Source organism: Tachypleus tridentatus, chromosome 12 (assembly GCF_004210375.1).
Source record: "Tachypleus tridentatus isolate NWPU-2018 chromosome 12, ASM421037v1, whole genome shotgun sequence".
Taxonomy (NCBI): Eukaryota; Metazoa; Arthropoda; class Merostomata; order Xiphosura; family Limulidae; genus Tachypleus; species Tachypleus tridentatus.
This window is the reverse complement of record NC_134836.1, coordinates 8,470,665-8,486,484: the sequence shown is the minus strand read 5'-3', so window position 1 is coordinate 8,486,484 and position 15,820 is coordinate 8,470,665. Positions and strand designations below refer to the sequence as shown.

General features: G+C 32.5%; 1 protein-coding gene across 1 annotated transcript in view; it reads right to left on the bottom strand.

The window, feature by feature from the left end:
* LOC143234284 (uncharacterized) overlaps nucleotides 1-15,820 on the bottom strand; it is a 47,396-nt gene that overhangs the window by 15,162 nt on the left and 16,414 nt on the right. The window contains exon 3 of the mRNA XM_076471529.1: nucleotides 4,325-4,477. Within this exon, the coding sequence (XP_076327644.1) occupies nucleotides 4,325-4,477 (153 nt within the window). The remainder of the gene's footprint in view (nucleotides 1-4,324; nucleotides 4,478-15,820) is intronic.

Sequence of the window (15,820 nt, the reverse complement as noted above, 5' to 3'; positions counted from 1 at the left end):
AAATATTTTCTGAAGAAAGGAATATGTGTAGCATTTATTAGCTGGGAAACAAACAAGTTACTTCAAGATTGACTACTACTTGCACACTGTGTAGTGAAGAAAGTTAAGTAGTCCAAGAACGTTTCAGCTTCCTTGGAAATGTGAACAAGATAACTGGCAGGGATTTAATCTACAGGAGTGCCTTTTGAGACAAATACTAGTTAAAATCAATTAAATATGAGTAATAAAAAATGAAACCATTATAAATTCCAGTAGAAACATTCAAAAATAGGTGATGTTCACTGAACATATAATTCATTTAAACAAGTAAAACAAAAAGGTAATATTATTTTAGTTTGGATATACAGAAGTTGAGTGTTCTCCAATGATTTTCATTTCCTTGTTTATAGTTAAACACAAAGCTTCACATAGGGCTACCTGTACTCTGCTCACCACTGGTATCGAAACTCGGTTTCTAGCGTTGTAAGTTCGAAGATATACTGCTTGGCTTTGGTTTGATTAAAAATATCTTATAGATTATGATTAAGTTTGCAACAAAGTAGTGAATAGTAGTAAAAAATGCAGCACGGTGTCATCTTCAGCCAAAGCATCAAAGTCATTTTATAATTATAACCAACAGGAAAGTCATACAGAAAAAGTTAAGTAGCGTTGTTGCTACATGTAAGGACGCATTTGCTATAACGCGTATATTAAGAATTCAAAGAAACGTAGTATTAATTAACATATGAGGTATTACATTGAAAAATGAGAAATATATGACTCTAAATAAATACTAGAATCCTAGACAAATATAACAGACCAAACGACACAAAATGGCGAATCACATTACCAAATAAAAATGAGACAAACTCGAAACACATTATATGGCTTAGGTGGATATACATTCCAGACCTTGATCAAAGAATTATGGAAACTAGCAGTTATGTTTACCAGGGCCGAACAGACGCGATTCTATGAGATAATGTAACAAATGTTTGTATAAGAAGTCATCATTAGAGGAAGCAACTACATAGAAAACGACTAACAAAAATTTGAAGAAAAGTCAATAAGTGGAAGGATATTGTAAAATACTGAAATTACATGGTTTGTTTATATACACTATGGGTTAAAATAATTACCAAAAGTTGGTTCCATACAAATCAATTAATTAATAAATGGTTTTAGTTTGGAGATTGATTCCACTTGTATCAATTAAGTTGGAGGAGCCACTTGCAAAAGTAGATCCATTGCATTCATTGAGAAATTATAATGGAACTGGAAAATGTGTATATTACATCTTGTTTTCAACCTTGGAAATATCTTGCTCCAGCTGATCCAGAACGAGTGGCGGATCTGCAATTATTCTGAGTCACTATAGTATGTTACAATCTCTTCGAAAGATTCGTCGCCAGAACTCTAGCAAGTAATGCTATCTCTGTTTTAGACTCTCAGTATTTCACTTTAATAATATTTAATGTTTGAAGAGAGAAAATTGATAAAAAATTTGTATTAAAGACTTATTAAAACTAGTAAGATATATCATTGTATTGCCAAGAGAAATATTGAAAGATTTCTAAACATAATAGTAAAATAAATAAAAAATGTGACTGAAGGAATTTCCCGTATCATTTAATCGATAAGTTGTTCAATATTATATTCGTGTTAATAAACATAGTAGAAGGTTTGATTAACAAACATACAGCATACAAAACGAAATGTTTGGGAGTTTTGATCGTGAATTCAAGATAACTTTGGAAGCTTTGATGCAGAAGAATTAATTAACAGCTTGTAATAAAAAAATATGTGTTTATATTACAACTGTCTCTGAGTGAGTTTCTTTATTCCAAACGTAAACTTCCTCGGGTTGGTAGCTCGGATGCTTAACTAAGGATAGCTAAACCTGAATTTAAATATATTAATTTGTAACTTTTGTGAAGTCGAACCCAACGACCACGACTACTGGCCACCAGTTACAGTAGTTTATTTTATCGTTAGCGGTATTATCCTTACAACTAAAGTTTGAAGTTACTTGTAATTTCATTTCATTTTTTTATAAATAAATGTCTATAGTAAAACAAAGCTGTTTGAATGAAAAAATATTATTTCCCATAGTGTTTCTTGAAATCATAGGACAAAAATAAAGAATAACTCAGGTGATACGAATTCCTGTTAGTTGTTAGTGAATGAAATTCTGAAGATCACCATCTTGGGGTCTATTGGACGTGACTATTGTGATGCCCGATTTCAAAAAAAGTCAATTTTATATAGTCTATCACCTATCTAATTTAATATCAATACTCAATTATGAAGATACTTGTTGTTCGTAATGTATGATGATATTATAAAAAAGGCCCTAATTTAACTCGCGAATACTCTAATCGATATTACCGCAAGTACTATCAACAGTAAAATCAAATTAACAAAGTTCACAAGAACAGCTGTGATTAGTAACAATTACAGTTTCAGTATAATAAACTATATAACCATTGTTTGTCATTTATTTAAGGATTTGACAAAAAAGCATTTGTAATATGTGAGTTGTTTAATTCACTTTTATATTCGTAGACTATCAAGTCCATTGATAATTTCTATTTCCCTTTATCAGTTTACTTTTTAAACTTTCAGTTTATGTTTCATCTTATTATTTTAATTATTTTCAATGTCAATAGTGAATTTTCCATACGTTCTAATTTATTATACGTGCTATTTACGTTTTGATTATTATTTAAATGAACAGTGCTTGAAGTTTATGAGCACTTTAGAATGATCATTCTTTAGTATGAAAACTTCAACAACTATGTACTAGCAGTAAAACGTTAAGAACTATAGCGTCTGAAACATCTTTCAGATTAGTTACATTAAAAGTTATTTGTTATGTGGTCCATAAATAAGCTTTGACTCCTTTATTATTTGTACTATGTAGAAACACGAATTATAGTGCATTAAAAAACATTTATATGTGCGTATTTATGGTCGGAAGTATTCGGTAACACTTTATATAAAAATTATGTTAGCTTGTATTCCTTCGTTTCTTATGTACCCGTTAAATTTCTATCGTATCGTAAGAAAACATAGGGTTACTTGAAAAGCAAAATTGTTAGGTTATGCCAGGAACTTGGGCATTTCATTATTCGCCAATAACGATTTTACGATTGTCAGAACAATAATGTTCTTATATTTCATCAACTCCTGTAGAGGTATATTTACTAAACTTTTAATAAAAATATCACATACGTTTTACCTCATGTTATAGATTATATTTATACAAGCTGATGTATCCGTTCAACGCATAAGAAACATATAAAATCCCCAAGAGTGACATGGGGGAGATCTGAGCGCTGATCTTCTTATGTGGATACTCATACACAAACATTGTCAATTGATGGTTTAGATAGGGACAAATTATGTATAAAATAATTGTGAGACATCAATGTCATAGTTTCGTTCGTTTGGCGATATGCGATAGCCGTCTCTAATGTAGCAGTGAGAGACTAGAGGGAAGGCAGCTAGTCATTACCATCCATCGCCAACTCTTACACATACGAAATATTCAATGTCCACTTTAATTAGGTGGAAATTCGCAAGCGTTATCCCTTTAAATGCTTTTTTATACTTATTCTTCTTACATCTTAATTAACTAAACAACTATAAGTTAAAAACAGAATAAATAATAGCATACTAAAGGACATAAAAATATTTGTAATACCAAATTACATTGATTTTAAAAGCATGAAGAAAATTCCAAAAACTCTTTCTTTCGATTAAATATTCCAAATGTAATTGCTTCTCTCTATCTTTCTTAATTGCGTTGTTATAATTGAAAATTTGTTCGTTTGGTATTTTGCGCAAAGCTACACGAGGGCTATTTACGCTAATCATTCCTAATTTAGCACTAAAAGACCAGAGGGTCGACAACTAGTCATCGCCATCCACCATAAACTCTTGAGCTACTCTTTTAAAAACAAATAGTGGAATTCACCATAACAATGTCCCCATGGCTATAAAGAATAGCACGTTTGATGGGGTGGGGATTCGAATTCGCGACCCTCAGATTGTGAATCAAGCGCCCTAACTATCTGGCCATGCAGGACCGTCAAAGCTGTGTATAAATACGTTTCAAATGGAGAAAGATATCTTACCTCAAATGTTGAATCACCATCAAAATATCTACATGAAATGAAAGGTTATTAAAAAAAACTTTAAAAAATAACTTTAGCTTATGGTTGGGCCATGCATGTACCATAATCTCACCATTTGATTTAGGATATACAGGAGAAATTACGTAACTAAGCTGTTAGTGTTAATTGTTACATTAACAACACTCTTATGTTAAAGTTGTTCCCACCTGAAGGCAATTTCCAGTATAGAATGACCATGATCGCGCAGTACAGTCCGCTGATCCAGTAATCAAGATGTCACTGGTCCAAATGTCGTGTCCAGGAAAATGGATATCATCACAAGGAATGAAAATAATCGGATAGACGCCTCTGCTGTGCCCCTGAAAACGTTACATTCAAATATGTGACATATAACTTTGTGATCATACTTAAAGTTCTATTCTGTATATTATGCTACAAATACATTTCCATTGCTATCCAATATTAACATTTTTTTCACAAAAAATAGTAAACATTTATTGAAATGCAGTAGCTGTTGATTTATGCAGTATCAAAATCACTTATCTTTTCTATAAAAGTTGTAAAACACCGATGATCTTTCAGTACTAATTTGAGACATTTTGTGAAAAAAGCCTCTAATACATTACTTACATTTAATTTTAAACTCAGTAGTCTTAGGGGAAGAATTAACTGCACTTTTTTTTATGTAAGTTATTGGGATGAACTGGCAAATAGATTAACGTTCAGAAAGAGAAAGTTTCTAAAAGCACCATCCAAAACGATTAAAGTTATTGTCTATTCATGAAAGAAGAAATTATAACAACTGAAAGAAGGTAAAAGCTGGGAAGTTGCCAGTGAACCTGCCTAATGTCGTGAAAGAAATGATTCACAAATGTTCTAAAATGTCACTGAAACAGGGGAATACCATGCTCTCTATAATTCAAAGTAACGCACAGTTTGGCACAAAGACAGGGTTAAAACGACTTACCTAACGTTGCTAATTAAATAAGTTCCAAAGTGGACAAGAATCCAAACACGGCAATCAAGGTTCGAGACAATAAGATAATGAAACAAATGACATTTCCACAGAAGAGGAAGATGAATGCTCTGGTCAATAGAGTCCAACTTTGGTACATTACTTACAAAATCAAAGAAAACAGTGATTTGGGAAAATAAAGTCTTGACACTACCAAGCCAGAAAAGTACAAATACAGACATTTTTTGATACAGAGTAATGAGGGAAATTAAACATAAATAGCACAAGTGACATTCGCAGTCAATGTGTCATATACTGTATCATCAATAGAGAAAAAAAATTCTGAAATTTTGCTACAATAAATAAGTAGTAAGGAAAAGTTTGTTTGTTTTTTTAGGTTAAGCACGACGCTATACAAGGGGCTATCTCTGCTCTACTCACCACGGGCATCGAAACCCAATTTCTAGCGGTGTAAATCCACAGTCATACCGCTATGCCACTGGGGATAGTAAGGAAATAACACCACAATACATGTTTGTAAAAGAGTAATGGGTCTACAGAAATATTACAAAGTTACCAAGAAGATGGAGTTTCCAAAACGGATCATTGTTCCAAATTAAGCTTCAGAATATAATGTATGGATAATGGGAGAAAAGGTTTTAGCACAAGCCCAAAAACTGGATAATGAGAATTATTCTAATATTTCAGCTAAAAAAATTATTGAAAAATTATTAAGTCTTACTGAAAAATAAACTGTTGCATCGATTTAGAGGACATTTAATATTAAACACGGGGAAATTTTAACGTACTTAAATTGATTATATTATTATATTTGACTATTTGTTTTTTAAAATTCGCGCAAAGCTACACGAGGGCTATCTGTGCTAGCCGTCTCTAATTTAGTAATGTAAGATTAGAGGGAAGGCAGCCAGTCATCATCACCCACCGTGAACTCTTGGGCTACTCTTTTACCAACGAATAATGGGATTGACCGAACTATTATAACGTCCCCACGGCTGAAATGGCGAACATATTTGGTATGACGGGGATTTGAACCCGCGACCCTCGGTTTACGAGTCGAGTGCCTTAACCACCGGGCTGTGCCGCGCCTGGTATTTAGCTGATGAGCCCAAGAGTTGGCGGTGGGTGGTGGTGACTAGCTGCCTTCCCTCTATTCTTACACCTGCTAAATTAGGGACGGCTAGCACAGATAGCCCTCGAGTAGCTTTGTGCGAATTTAAAAACAAACAAAACAAAAACAAATTTAACTGATGAACATAATGTACAGAGAGCAGAATAATAGAGGTCACAACCGTAGTATATTTTACAATACAGAAAAAGAAAAGTGTGATGATATGGTCTTTCAAAAAGGTACTCCTAAAAGCCCGAGGAAATTTAAGAACCTCTGACATCCTGTAACCAAAAACAAATTCACTGTTGTGTATAAAACACGTTTAGTGTTGGTCTTATGACTCAATTTATTTTGTGTTTTTGTTGTTATTTTTTGAGTTAAGCACGAAGCTACACAAGTGGCTATCTGTGCTCTGCCAATCACGGGTATCGAAAACCGGATTCTAGTGTTGTAAGTCCGCAGACAAACCGCTGAGCCACTGGGGGGCTTTTATTTTGTGAGTTAATAGTTAATGATTATTTTGCTTTTCATAACAAGATAATTAAAAGTTAATTATTTTAAAGGCGATAGGTATGGCAAATTTTGTTAAGTTAAAATTAAAATGTATCTCAGAACGTGTTTCTAATTTATTGTTATCAGGGCTATATTGATGACGTCCCGCTTAAAGCATTCAGTGTTTTTCTTATAACTCTAGCTAAGTATTGTTAAATCAGCACCATTTGTGTTTTTTACAAGAAGTTCGAGGCCTCAGTGAATAAAGTATTTACGTAAGTGACTCTCGAAGGCAATTTAAGAAGAAGTCAAATGAAGTAAAGATGAAATTGAGGGACATTAGAAAATGTGCCAGCGTGTGAGTGATTAGCATTAATGGTTGATATTTTAAAGTGAGTTTCACAGTTTGGTAGAGATGAGAGAATAACTTGTCTTATCAAAGAGTGTTCTAAAATAATTGAATCTTGTCATTCTTGTATTATAATGTGATTGAATCAGCTTAAATGGACTTTTGACAAGAAAAAGAAAGATATTTAGAGGTTGTTTTGTTGTGCACAAAGCTACATCTCTATTCCGCCTACTACAGGTATCGAAACCAGGTTTCTATCAGTATAAGCCCGCAGACATACCATTGTACCACTGGAGCCTTTAGAGTTCGAGATACAACGGTAATTTCCATAATATAAAGAACTTTGTAAACGTTAGACTTGTATTAAGTGTATTATTTGAAACCATTCAGAGTGTATATTGTCCGTTTATTGTCAAATTTATCACCAACAAGTCCCAGACACCTGTTATAAAAGAATCCACAGCCCACTCATAATTAAAATCCAGACAGGAATGTAAACCTCCTACGATAATCAGTTATGAAATAACACGTCCAACTGCTTGAAGTGATTTACAGATAAGAATTTCATGCTACAACACGAAATAAGAAAAGGAGTCATGTGATGGGTAAAAATAATAATTCTATACTATAAAGCAGCAAAAGATAAACTACAATATTTATACAAATTTTAATATGATTCAAAGCTTCTTTTAAGGAGTGACTCAAAGGAGACATAATCATCAAATATACCATAAATATATTCTTTCAGACAACCATCCCGTCGAATCGCTGACTGTAGTAATTCCACAAAAAATAGTAAACCTTTACTGAAACATGGTAAGATTTAACTTACACAGTATGAAACAATACATATTTTAAATTTTGACACAGAAAGTATATTTATGCAAATAGTGATAGAGACACTCTTGGTAACCAAGAAAAGAAGTAGGACAGTATGATGACGACTAAGAAACTAATTTTATGTGTAGAAACAGGTAAAGGAACTTGTTTATTCTCACACTTTACGAGGACAAACAAAACTAAACACTTGTCACTGCCTAAATCTAAATGAATACCTTCCTTAGCAGCATCAAAACTAGCTACACTGTTCTGGAGAACTGCCTTGTAAGTAAGGACATATATTTAAATTTATCTTCATGATGAAGCTATCATGGACTTCCGAGAAGCTTCTAAGAGCTCTTTCGAAGCTAAAAAGTTATACGAGATTCAAGAATATAAGACGTAGAAGTATATAAAATCAAAAAGCAAGAAAATATATCACAACAATTAAGTATTGTGTAAAGGTCGTGACCTTTATGTTTTCAGCTAAGATTGGTATGAAACTGAGTAAGATTGTAAAACCCTTTAAACTTCTTTTTAAAATACTATCAAGCAAACTGTACGGTCACAAACCAGATGCTATCAAGCAAACTGTACGGTCACAAAACAGATGCTAACATAGAAACTGTACGGTCACAAAACAGATGCTATCAAGCAAACTGTACGGTCACAAACCAGATGCTATCAAGCAAACTGTACGGTCACAAAACAGATGCTAACATAGAAACTGTACGGTCACAAAACAGATGCTATCAAGCAAACTGTACGGTCACAAAACAGATGCTAACATAGAAACTGTACGGTCACAAAACAGATGCTATCATAGAATCGTACCAACTGTACGGATCAAAAGGGGCTGGATTTTCCTTCCACAAAGGAGAATGTTAAAAGCATTTATAACATTAAACTACCGAAGAGAGAATAGTTAATACAAGCAAGCAGCTTTAATAGGAATATAATGGAAATGCTCAGTTTTATGAATAACAAGCGTATAGCCTGTCCGAATTGACGGCACAAGTAGTCCTACTCTCACTACAAGGAATACCCTAACCTCATATTTCATAGCTAACTGAAATAAATAATTTTGCGATATCAATAAAGAGGCAGAAAAGTGCAGTCGAGGCAGTTAAATATCGGTAAATCCCTTTGTGAGCCAATCAAAATTACTGTCATTGATGAAATGAAAAATGAATAATTACTGGTGAAAATCAGTTTGATTAACAACTTCGAATATATATATAGTGCATTGTGCTGATATTACGTTTCAACTATTCCTTTCACGTAATATTTCTTAGCAACAAAAGTATAAAATTAAATGTACAGACAACAAAACTGGAGTCTCTGTTAATTAAAGATGTTTGTTGTTTTATTAAAATCATTGGCAATATAACAGAAAGGGGTTTAATTCAGAAACGATTTAAGTTGAAAATTTAATTGATAGTTTTACTTTTCCAAGTGTCAGACAGGATGCGGCCAACTAGTATAAATGTTATCAAAAACAGGAACAAAAAAGATGAAGCAGGATAAACTTCCTGGGTAGTGGATGCAGTCAACAGAGGAGCCGGTATTTAACATAACAGGATTATACTAAACCTTACAGGTTTCAATATGCTTGACTCATTTGCATCTTTATTATAAGATCTTTGTAGGCAATAATGTGCATTAAAATCAACACAGAGAATCACACAAATGCTAACATTTAAAAAAACAACTAGAGCAAGTGTTCGTAGTAAACTGCAGCACAGGGTTTATAACAATAAAAATCACTAACTTGGAAATAATCACTAACAATATTAACACACAAACCTTCAAGAAAAGAAATGTCCTTATTATGAGCATGGTGGTAGGACGTGTCCTGTCTAATTATAAAGGCATAAAACTTGTCTGTGATCAACAGGGTCAACATGAATGATAGAATAACTGTGAAGTAGCTAGCAATTCTATAGCTTCAAAAAAGCTTAACAAAGAAAGACTACTACTCTATTGTGAGTTATATCATGAGCATTCAACATAATCATGAATATCCTGAAAACGTACAGAAACACACCTGAGGTAAAGTTCAACTACTTTTGTAACAAGTTTGAAGGGAGCAGAATTAGTACAGACGGAGTAAAAATACCCATCTTTAACAATAAAAGTAAAGAAGTCCAATCCGGGATGAGAAGAAACATGGGTAAAAGTCATCCTTGAGTTGAAGGGCCACGAAAACTAAACTGTGAGGGTGCTGTAGGACTACTAGAATAGTGTTTTTGAAATAAAGTAAAAATGACTGCTCCCTGTAGTCGGTGATTCGAAATTAGGGACAGCGTCACACTATTCAACTGCTCTCTGACAAACGTGTTGGAGGGAGGATAACTTGTGGTTTTGTCAGTGACAAACTCTTTTTATTGTGTAAATAAATAGAAAGGATGAAAAATCTGTTGCAACTACTTTGTCTCCTCACATGATAAATTTTCTCGATTTGAAGATGATCAAAATCACCGACCTTTGAATGAAAAGGAGTGAAACAGTTTCCTTCAGAGTAGACACACCTTGGAGACTCAATGATACTGCCAGTGTCTTTATAGGGTCCTCCAATTTAGAACATCCAAAATACTCTTAGTGGAATACAGCAGTTTCAATAAACTGATAATAGTATATACAAGGTATAAGGCTGATGATAATACAATTGTAACTATAATTAGGCATCTGTGAGTCTGTCTTGTGTAGAGGACTAAAACCTGTTCGTCCATTATATCGACGGTATAGCGTAAGTTATGAATAAGTTAATTTAAAAACTAATTAAAACAGATGTAGAACCTGAACTTGTAGATAGTTTTTACAATTATAAACAAGTTATTTTCGAAATTACTGCTTTTGGCCTAATACGTTATTTTATACGCAATGAAAGAGAGCGAACTGTTGAATTATCTGCTATGTATTGATAAATAATACACGAATGCTGAGTGAAGAAATCCTACAGGAGAAATATAAAGTTGACTTAAATAATTATTCACTACACCATTAATAAATAAAAGGCGAAGTTCAGTTCAATGGAGATGTGTTCAGTTCAATGGAGATGTGTTCAGTTCAATGGAGATGTGTTCAGTTCAATGGAGATGTGTCTTTTTGTTTTCCGGTTTGTTAAAAACGTGTGTGTATTTTTTTAATACCAAAGCCACATCGGGCTATCTGCTAAGCCCACCGAGGGAAATCGAACTCCTGATTTTAGCGTTATAAATCCGTAGTGAGGGGCTATTAAAAAAAAGGAACATGAAACTACGAAATTAATGATCATGTTTTCTTAAAACGAAAACGAAAATAAACAAAAATAAAAGAAAATTACCACCGAAAGTTTCAATATTCAAATTCAAAAAATTACAAAAATAAATGTTTTGATTTACTGTAAACTTAATACTTGGGTGCATGTAATGAAACTAAACATATGTGTTTGGTGAGTGAAACTGACAAAAGCAGCCACTATGCATTTATGGAATAATAAAAACATATATTCAGTTGGATCCAATTAGGATCATACCAACAAAATAAAGTAGCCGCTAAGGTATGATTATCTCTTTTTATAGACACACTACTATGTTCATCATAAGTTATTCTACTGAAGACAGAGAGCTTAGCGACAAATTCCAAAAGCGTGATTAATACGAATTTGATTAAGCCGTTAACATATTCTTCGTAATGAACAGAAACAAAACATGATTTAATTATGTAAATTACTATATTATCTGCATTAAATTTTCACAACATGTGTTAGAAAATGAAATAACGAAACCAACTAATTTATTTTTAAACTTACAAATATTTGTTTGACACAATGGCTTTTTTTTTGTTTTTTTTGTTTTTTTTTGGAATTTCGCACAAAGCTACTCGAGGGCTATCTGTGCTAGCCGTCCCTAATTTAGCAGTGTAAGACTAGAGGGAAGGCAGCTAGTCATCACCACCCACCGCCAACTCTTGGGCTACTCTTTTACCAACGAATAGTGGGATTGACCGTCACATTATAACGCCCCCACGGCTGGGAGGGCGAGCATGTTTAGCGCGACGCGGGCGCACAATGGCTTTCACTCGACAGTTATTTTAATATTACGTCATAGAACCGTACACAAATGTAAACCAATTAGATAACTGAAATTATTCTGAAATTACTTCATATTTTAATGAAATATTTCACTAATTTACTTCCTCGTTGATAGATCAGATCCGAACCTTAAAGACTGAGTTTAATAATACATATTAAAATATTCTGTAACATATTTTACTGTTGTACATTTATTTTTGTGTCTGCGCTTCTTTCTACATAGTTTTCATTTTGTGCATGGGCATATATTCTTGACTGTGTATTGCGCAATTCTCGTCTGTTCTCCAGATGTTTTTTAGAAGATTTTTGAACGTAAGAATCAACAATGTAATAGACGTGTATGTAATACTATTGATTAACAGTATTCTTCCCAATCGAACTTTGTGAATGTTCTAGATTCTCGCGTGATTTGTATAAAAAGCAGCTAGCGAGAGACAGCTACAATCAATATGCTATGGACCTCGGAAGCTATAACTGTGATTAACGCCTATTAATCGAAAACTACGGAATTTGACCAGAAACGTTTATAGATTTCGAACATAACAAACCGTTCAACTTCAGTGAATTATTTCGGACGTTATTATTTTAAAGAAAAAATTGAATATCTCCGCCTGAATAAGTCAGTTTTTAAATGTGTAAGATCGAACAAGAACCAATGAGGTATGACAAATCACAATTAATTTGTCCATCGTGGATCTGGATCGTCGATAAAATATTCACTTTTAGACCGGATATAATAGTTGATATTGTCTGTAAGTTTGTAAAACTCTCGTACGTAAACCACCATTTTAAATAACCGTTATTATAAATTGTATCTTTTTTGTATATTAAAATATATTTGTGTGAAGAAAGAAAATTATGTGTGTCAGTCTTGTTAGCAAATTGGACAAACTTAATACATAACAATATTTAATTAACTTTTAAATTTAAATTACAATTTCCAGCTATTTTAAATCTTAATATCTAGTGTACGTAACATAATAAATCTGAAATTCGTCTGAGATAAATTATAATACGTGGCATAGTGTATTTGGTGAGAAGGTTTTGTAGAGACAGAAACTTAATGATTTTAGTCTTTTTCTGTTATTAAGTTTGCAATAAATGTTCTTAAAACATTTAGTAATAAAGCAGTCAATCACCTTGGAAACTGACGAATTAAGGTTTTAATGAATTATTGGCATTTTGTGTTTAAACTTTATTTCATCAGCGATGCTTTAATGTGAATTATCTGCCGCCAATAGCTTTCCTCAACTGCTCCTCAACATTCAGTCGGATAAAAATCCGGTGGAAGTGTTGGACAAATCTATTTACTTAATACTTACTTCTTCCAGAAAGTTCCTATCCTGCTAAACTGTATAACTTGGCGTTGATATTCCTGCACATGTAAGAGTGCATTCCATATTATGTGTCATTCAAAAAACACGAAGGTCAGTGTTGTCACTGTTAATGATCTATGCCTAGACCATATGTCACCAGCTCTAACACATATTAATATAGTGTTTAATCTGCTCGCGATCCTCGAATAGCAGACACAACGTGAAACTTCATTCTAATCTTTATAATAACGTACCTCAATATACACTGTTGGCCAAAATCTTAAGGCCAATGAACATAAAGAAAAATATGCATTTTGCGTTGTTAGACTCAACCACTTATTTGAGTAGAGCTTCGAAAGATGACAATAGTAAAAGGGAAAATAAAAATAAAAAACTTTTTTAGCATTTAATAGGAAAAATGTGAACACTATGAAATTAGCCTAAATACGAATTGCAGCAGCTACACTAATTGAAATAGGCTAAATACAAGTTTTTAACAACGTGATTTATTGAAATATCTTAACTGTTTTTAAGAAGTACTAAATAATGTTATTGAACTTTAACAGTACATATTCGTTTAAACAAAATGTTTGTAATTTTGTATATTACTTCTGAAACTGTTATAGTAAGAGAAATCATAATACAAGTCATGGAATAATGCCGATATTGTTGTGTATGACTCCATACGTTACAACATTTTTATTGTGCTCATATAAAAACAAGCTAATGTACAATTTTTCAAATAAACGATACATAAACTTTTCACGAAAGTTAAGAAAAAACGAACCTTAGATTCCAGATAAGAATTAAATATTATATTTTTTATTTAAACCAACTTTTTGCCTTTGCGGCTTTTTTAGAGTATACGAATGTATATTAATACATAACTGTTTAATCTAAAGAATCCTTAAAGCGAAAAGTCGGTTTAAATAAAAATATATCTTTTATATTTATCTGGCATGTAAGGATTCTTTTTCTTAACTTTAAGTAGAATGTGTAAATCCCCCCAGTAAGTTAAGAAAAGTCTTCTCAATTAAAGTAATAAACCTACACTTGTAAAAGTACAAATACTAACGTATCATTTATTATATGATTTAGACACTGTGTTACTAATGAAAAGAAGTGAAAATGGGTAATAACTGCCCCCTTCAAACGTCTTCACTTAAGCATTCATTTTTATTAAAACACTTCTTTAGTAAAGTTATACATTTTTATGTATTAAAGTTAGCACTTATTTTCATCCGTTTTTCCATACTTAAATGTAATTAGTTACGTCTTATTAATATGAAATATAAAGGTTATTCTCACACAATGAGATTCACAACAACAGCAATTCTACAACACTACTTGAAGCCAAAAGCTGGTGTATGTTTGAACCATAAGTAAAGAATACTAGATTATTTTTTTGATATTTTCAATAAGAATATTAGTTAAAATGTTTAATAAATGACGTTTTATTGTTTTAGATTTTCATTTTGTGAAACACTATTGGATTTACGACCGAAAATGTCGTTAGAAGCTAGTATACCAATTGATGAAGCAATTCAATTTAATATTTATAAGACCATTATGATGATATATTTAACTAACTATACCCATTTCTACGTTAATTATTAGATTTGCTTTAAGTTGATAGTTTGCTCTGATCGTAATTTAATTGTTTGTTATTCATAAAAAAATACGATGCATCCTAAAGTTTGTTTGTTTAAAAAGTTAGTGAAAACTAGACTAATGCTACGAGACTGATGTAACTTCAAAAAAGGTCTAAACTAAGAAGTATTAGGTAATACTGAGCCACCAAAATTTGTCTTAAGTAATACTGAAATAAGGAGTTTGTCGCTTGGATTGAGATTTGCTTTACAGATTAAAGAGTGTTGAAGCTACTCAGTATTTGTTATCTGTGAATTATTACTTTAGCATGAAGAAAAGATGATGTAAGCCGGAAGGATTTTTCTTGTTTTGAATTTCGCACAAAACTACACGAGGGTTATTTGCGCTATCTGTACCTAATTTAGTACTGTAAGACTAGAAGGAAGGCAGCTAGTTATCACTTTCCACCGCCAACTCGTGGACTACTCTTTACCCTAATGAACAGAGGGATTGACCGTTACTTTATAACGCCCCCACGGCTGAAAGGGAGAGTATATATTTTGGACAGGGATTAGAACCCCTAACTCTCAGGTTATGATCCAAGCGCCCTAACCACCTAGCCATGTCAGGCACCTGGAGGGTATTATCTTTAAGGATATTGATGTTCACATTATTAACATTCATCTAAAAGTTTGCATATTCGAATGATTTAAAACTAAATAAACATACATTAGTTATGAAGAAAAATTGATATATTTACTAATTCTGAGTGAAAATAAAAATATCATTATTGTAAGCTACATATAAGAAACAATATTGTTCTGTTAAACAGAGTGGTTCGTAGTAATAAAGTAATGTGTACTTTGGAAGCTAAGAAAAAAAATGAATATAAAAAGAGAACTGAACATAAAAGAGGCTTAAATTAGAAAGCGAAAAAGTTTATTCTGAAGAAATATGTTTAAATCAAACCCCAT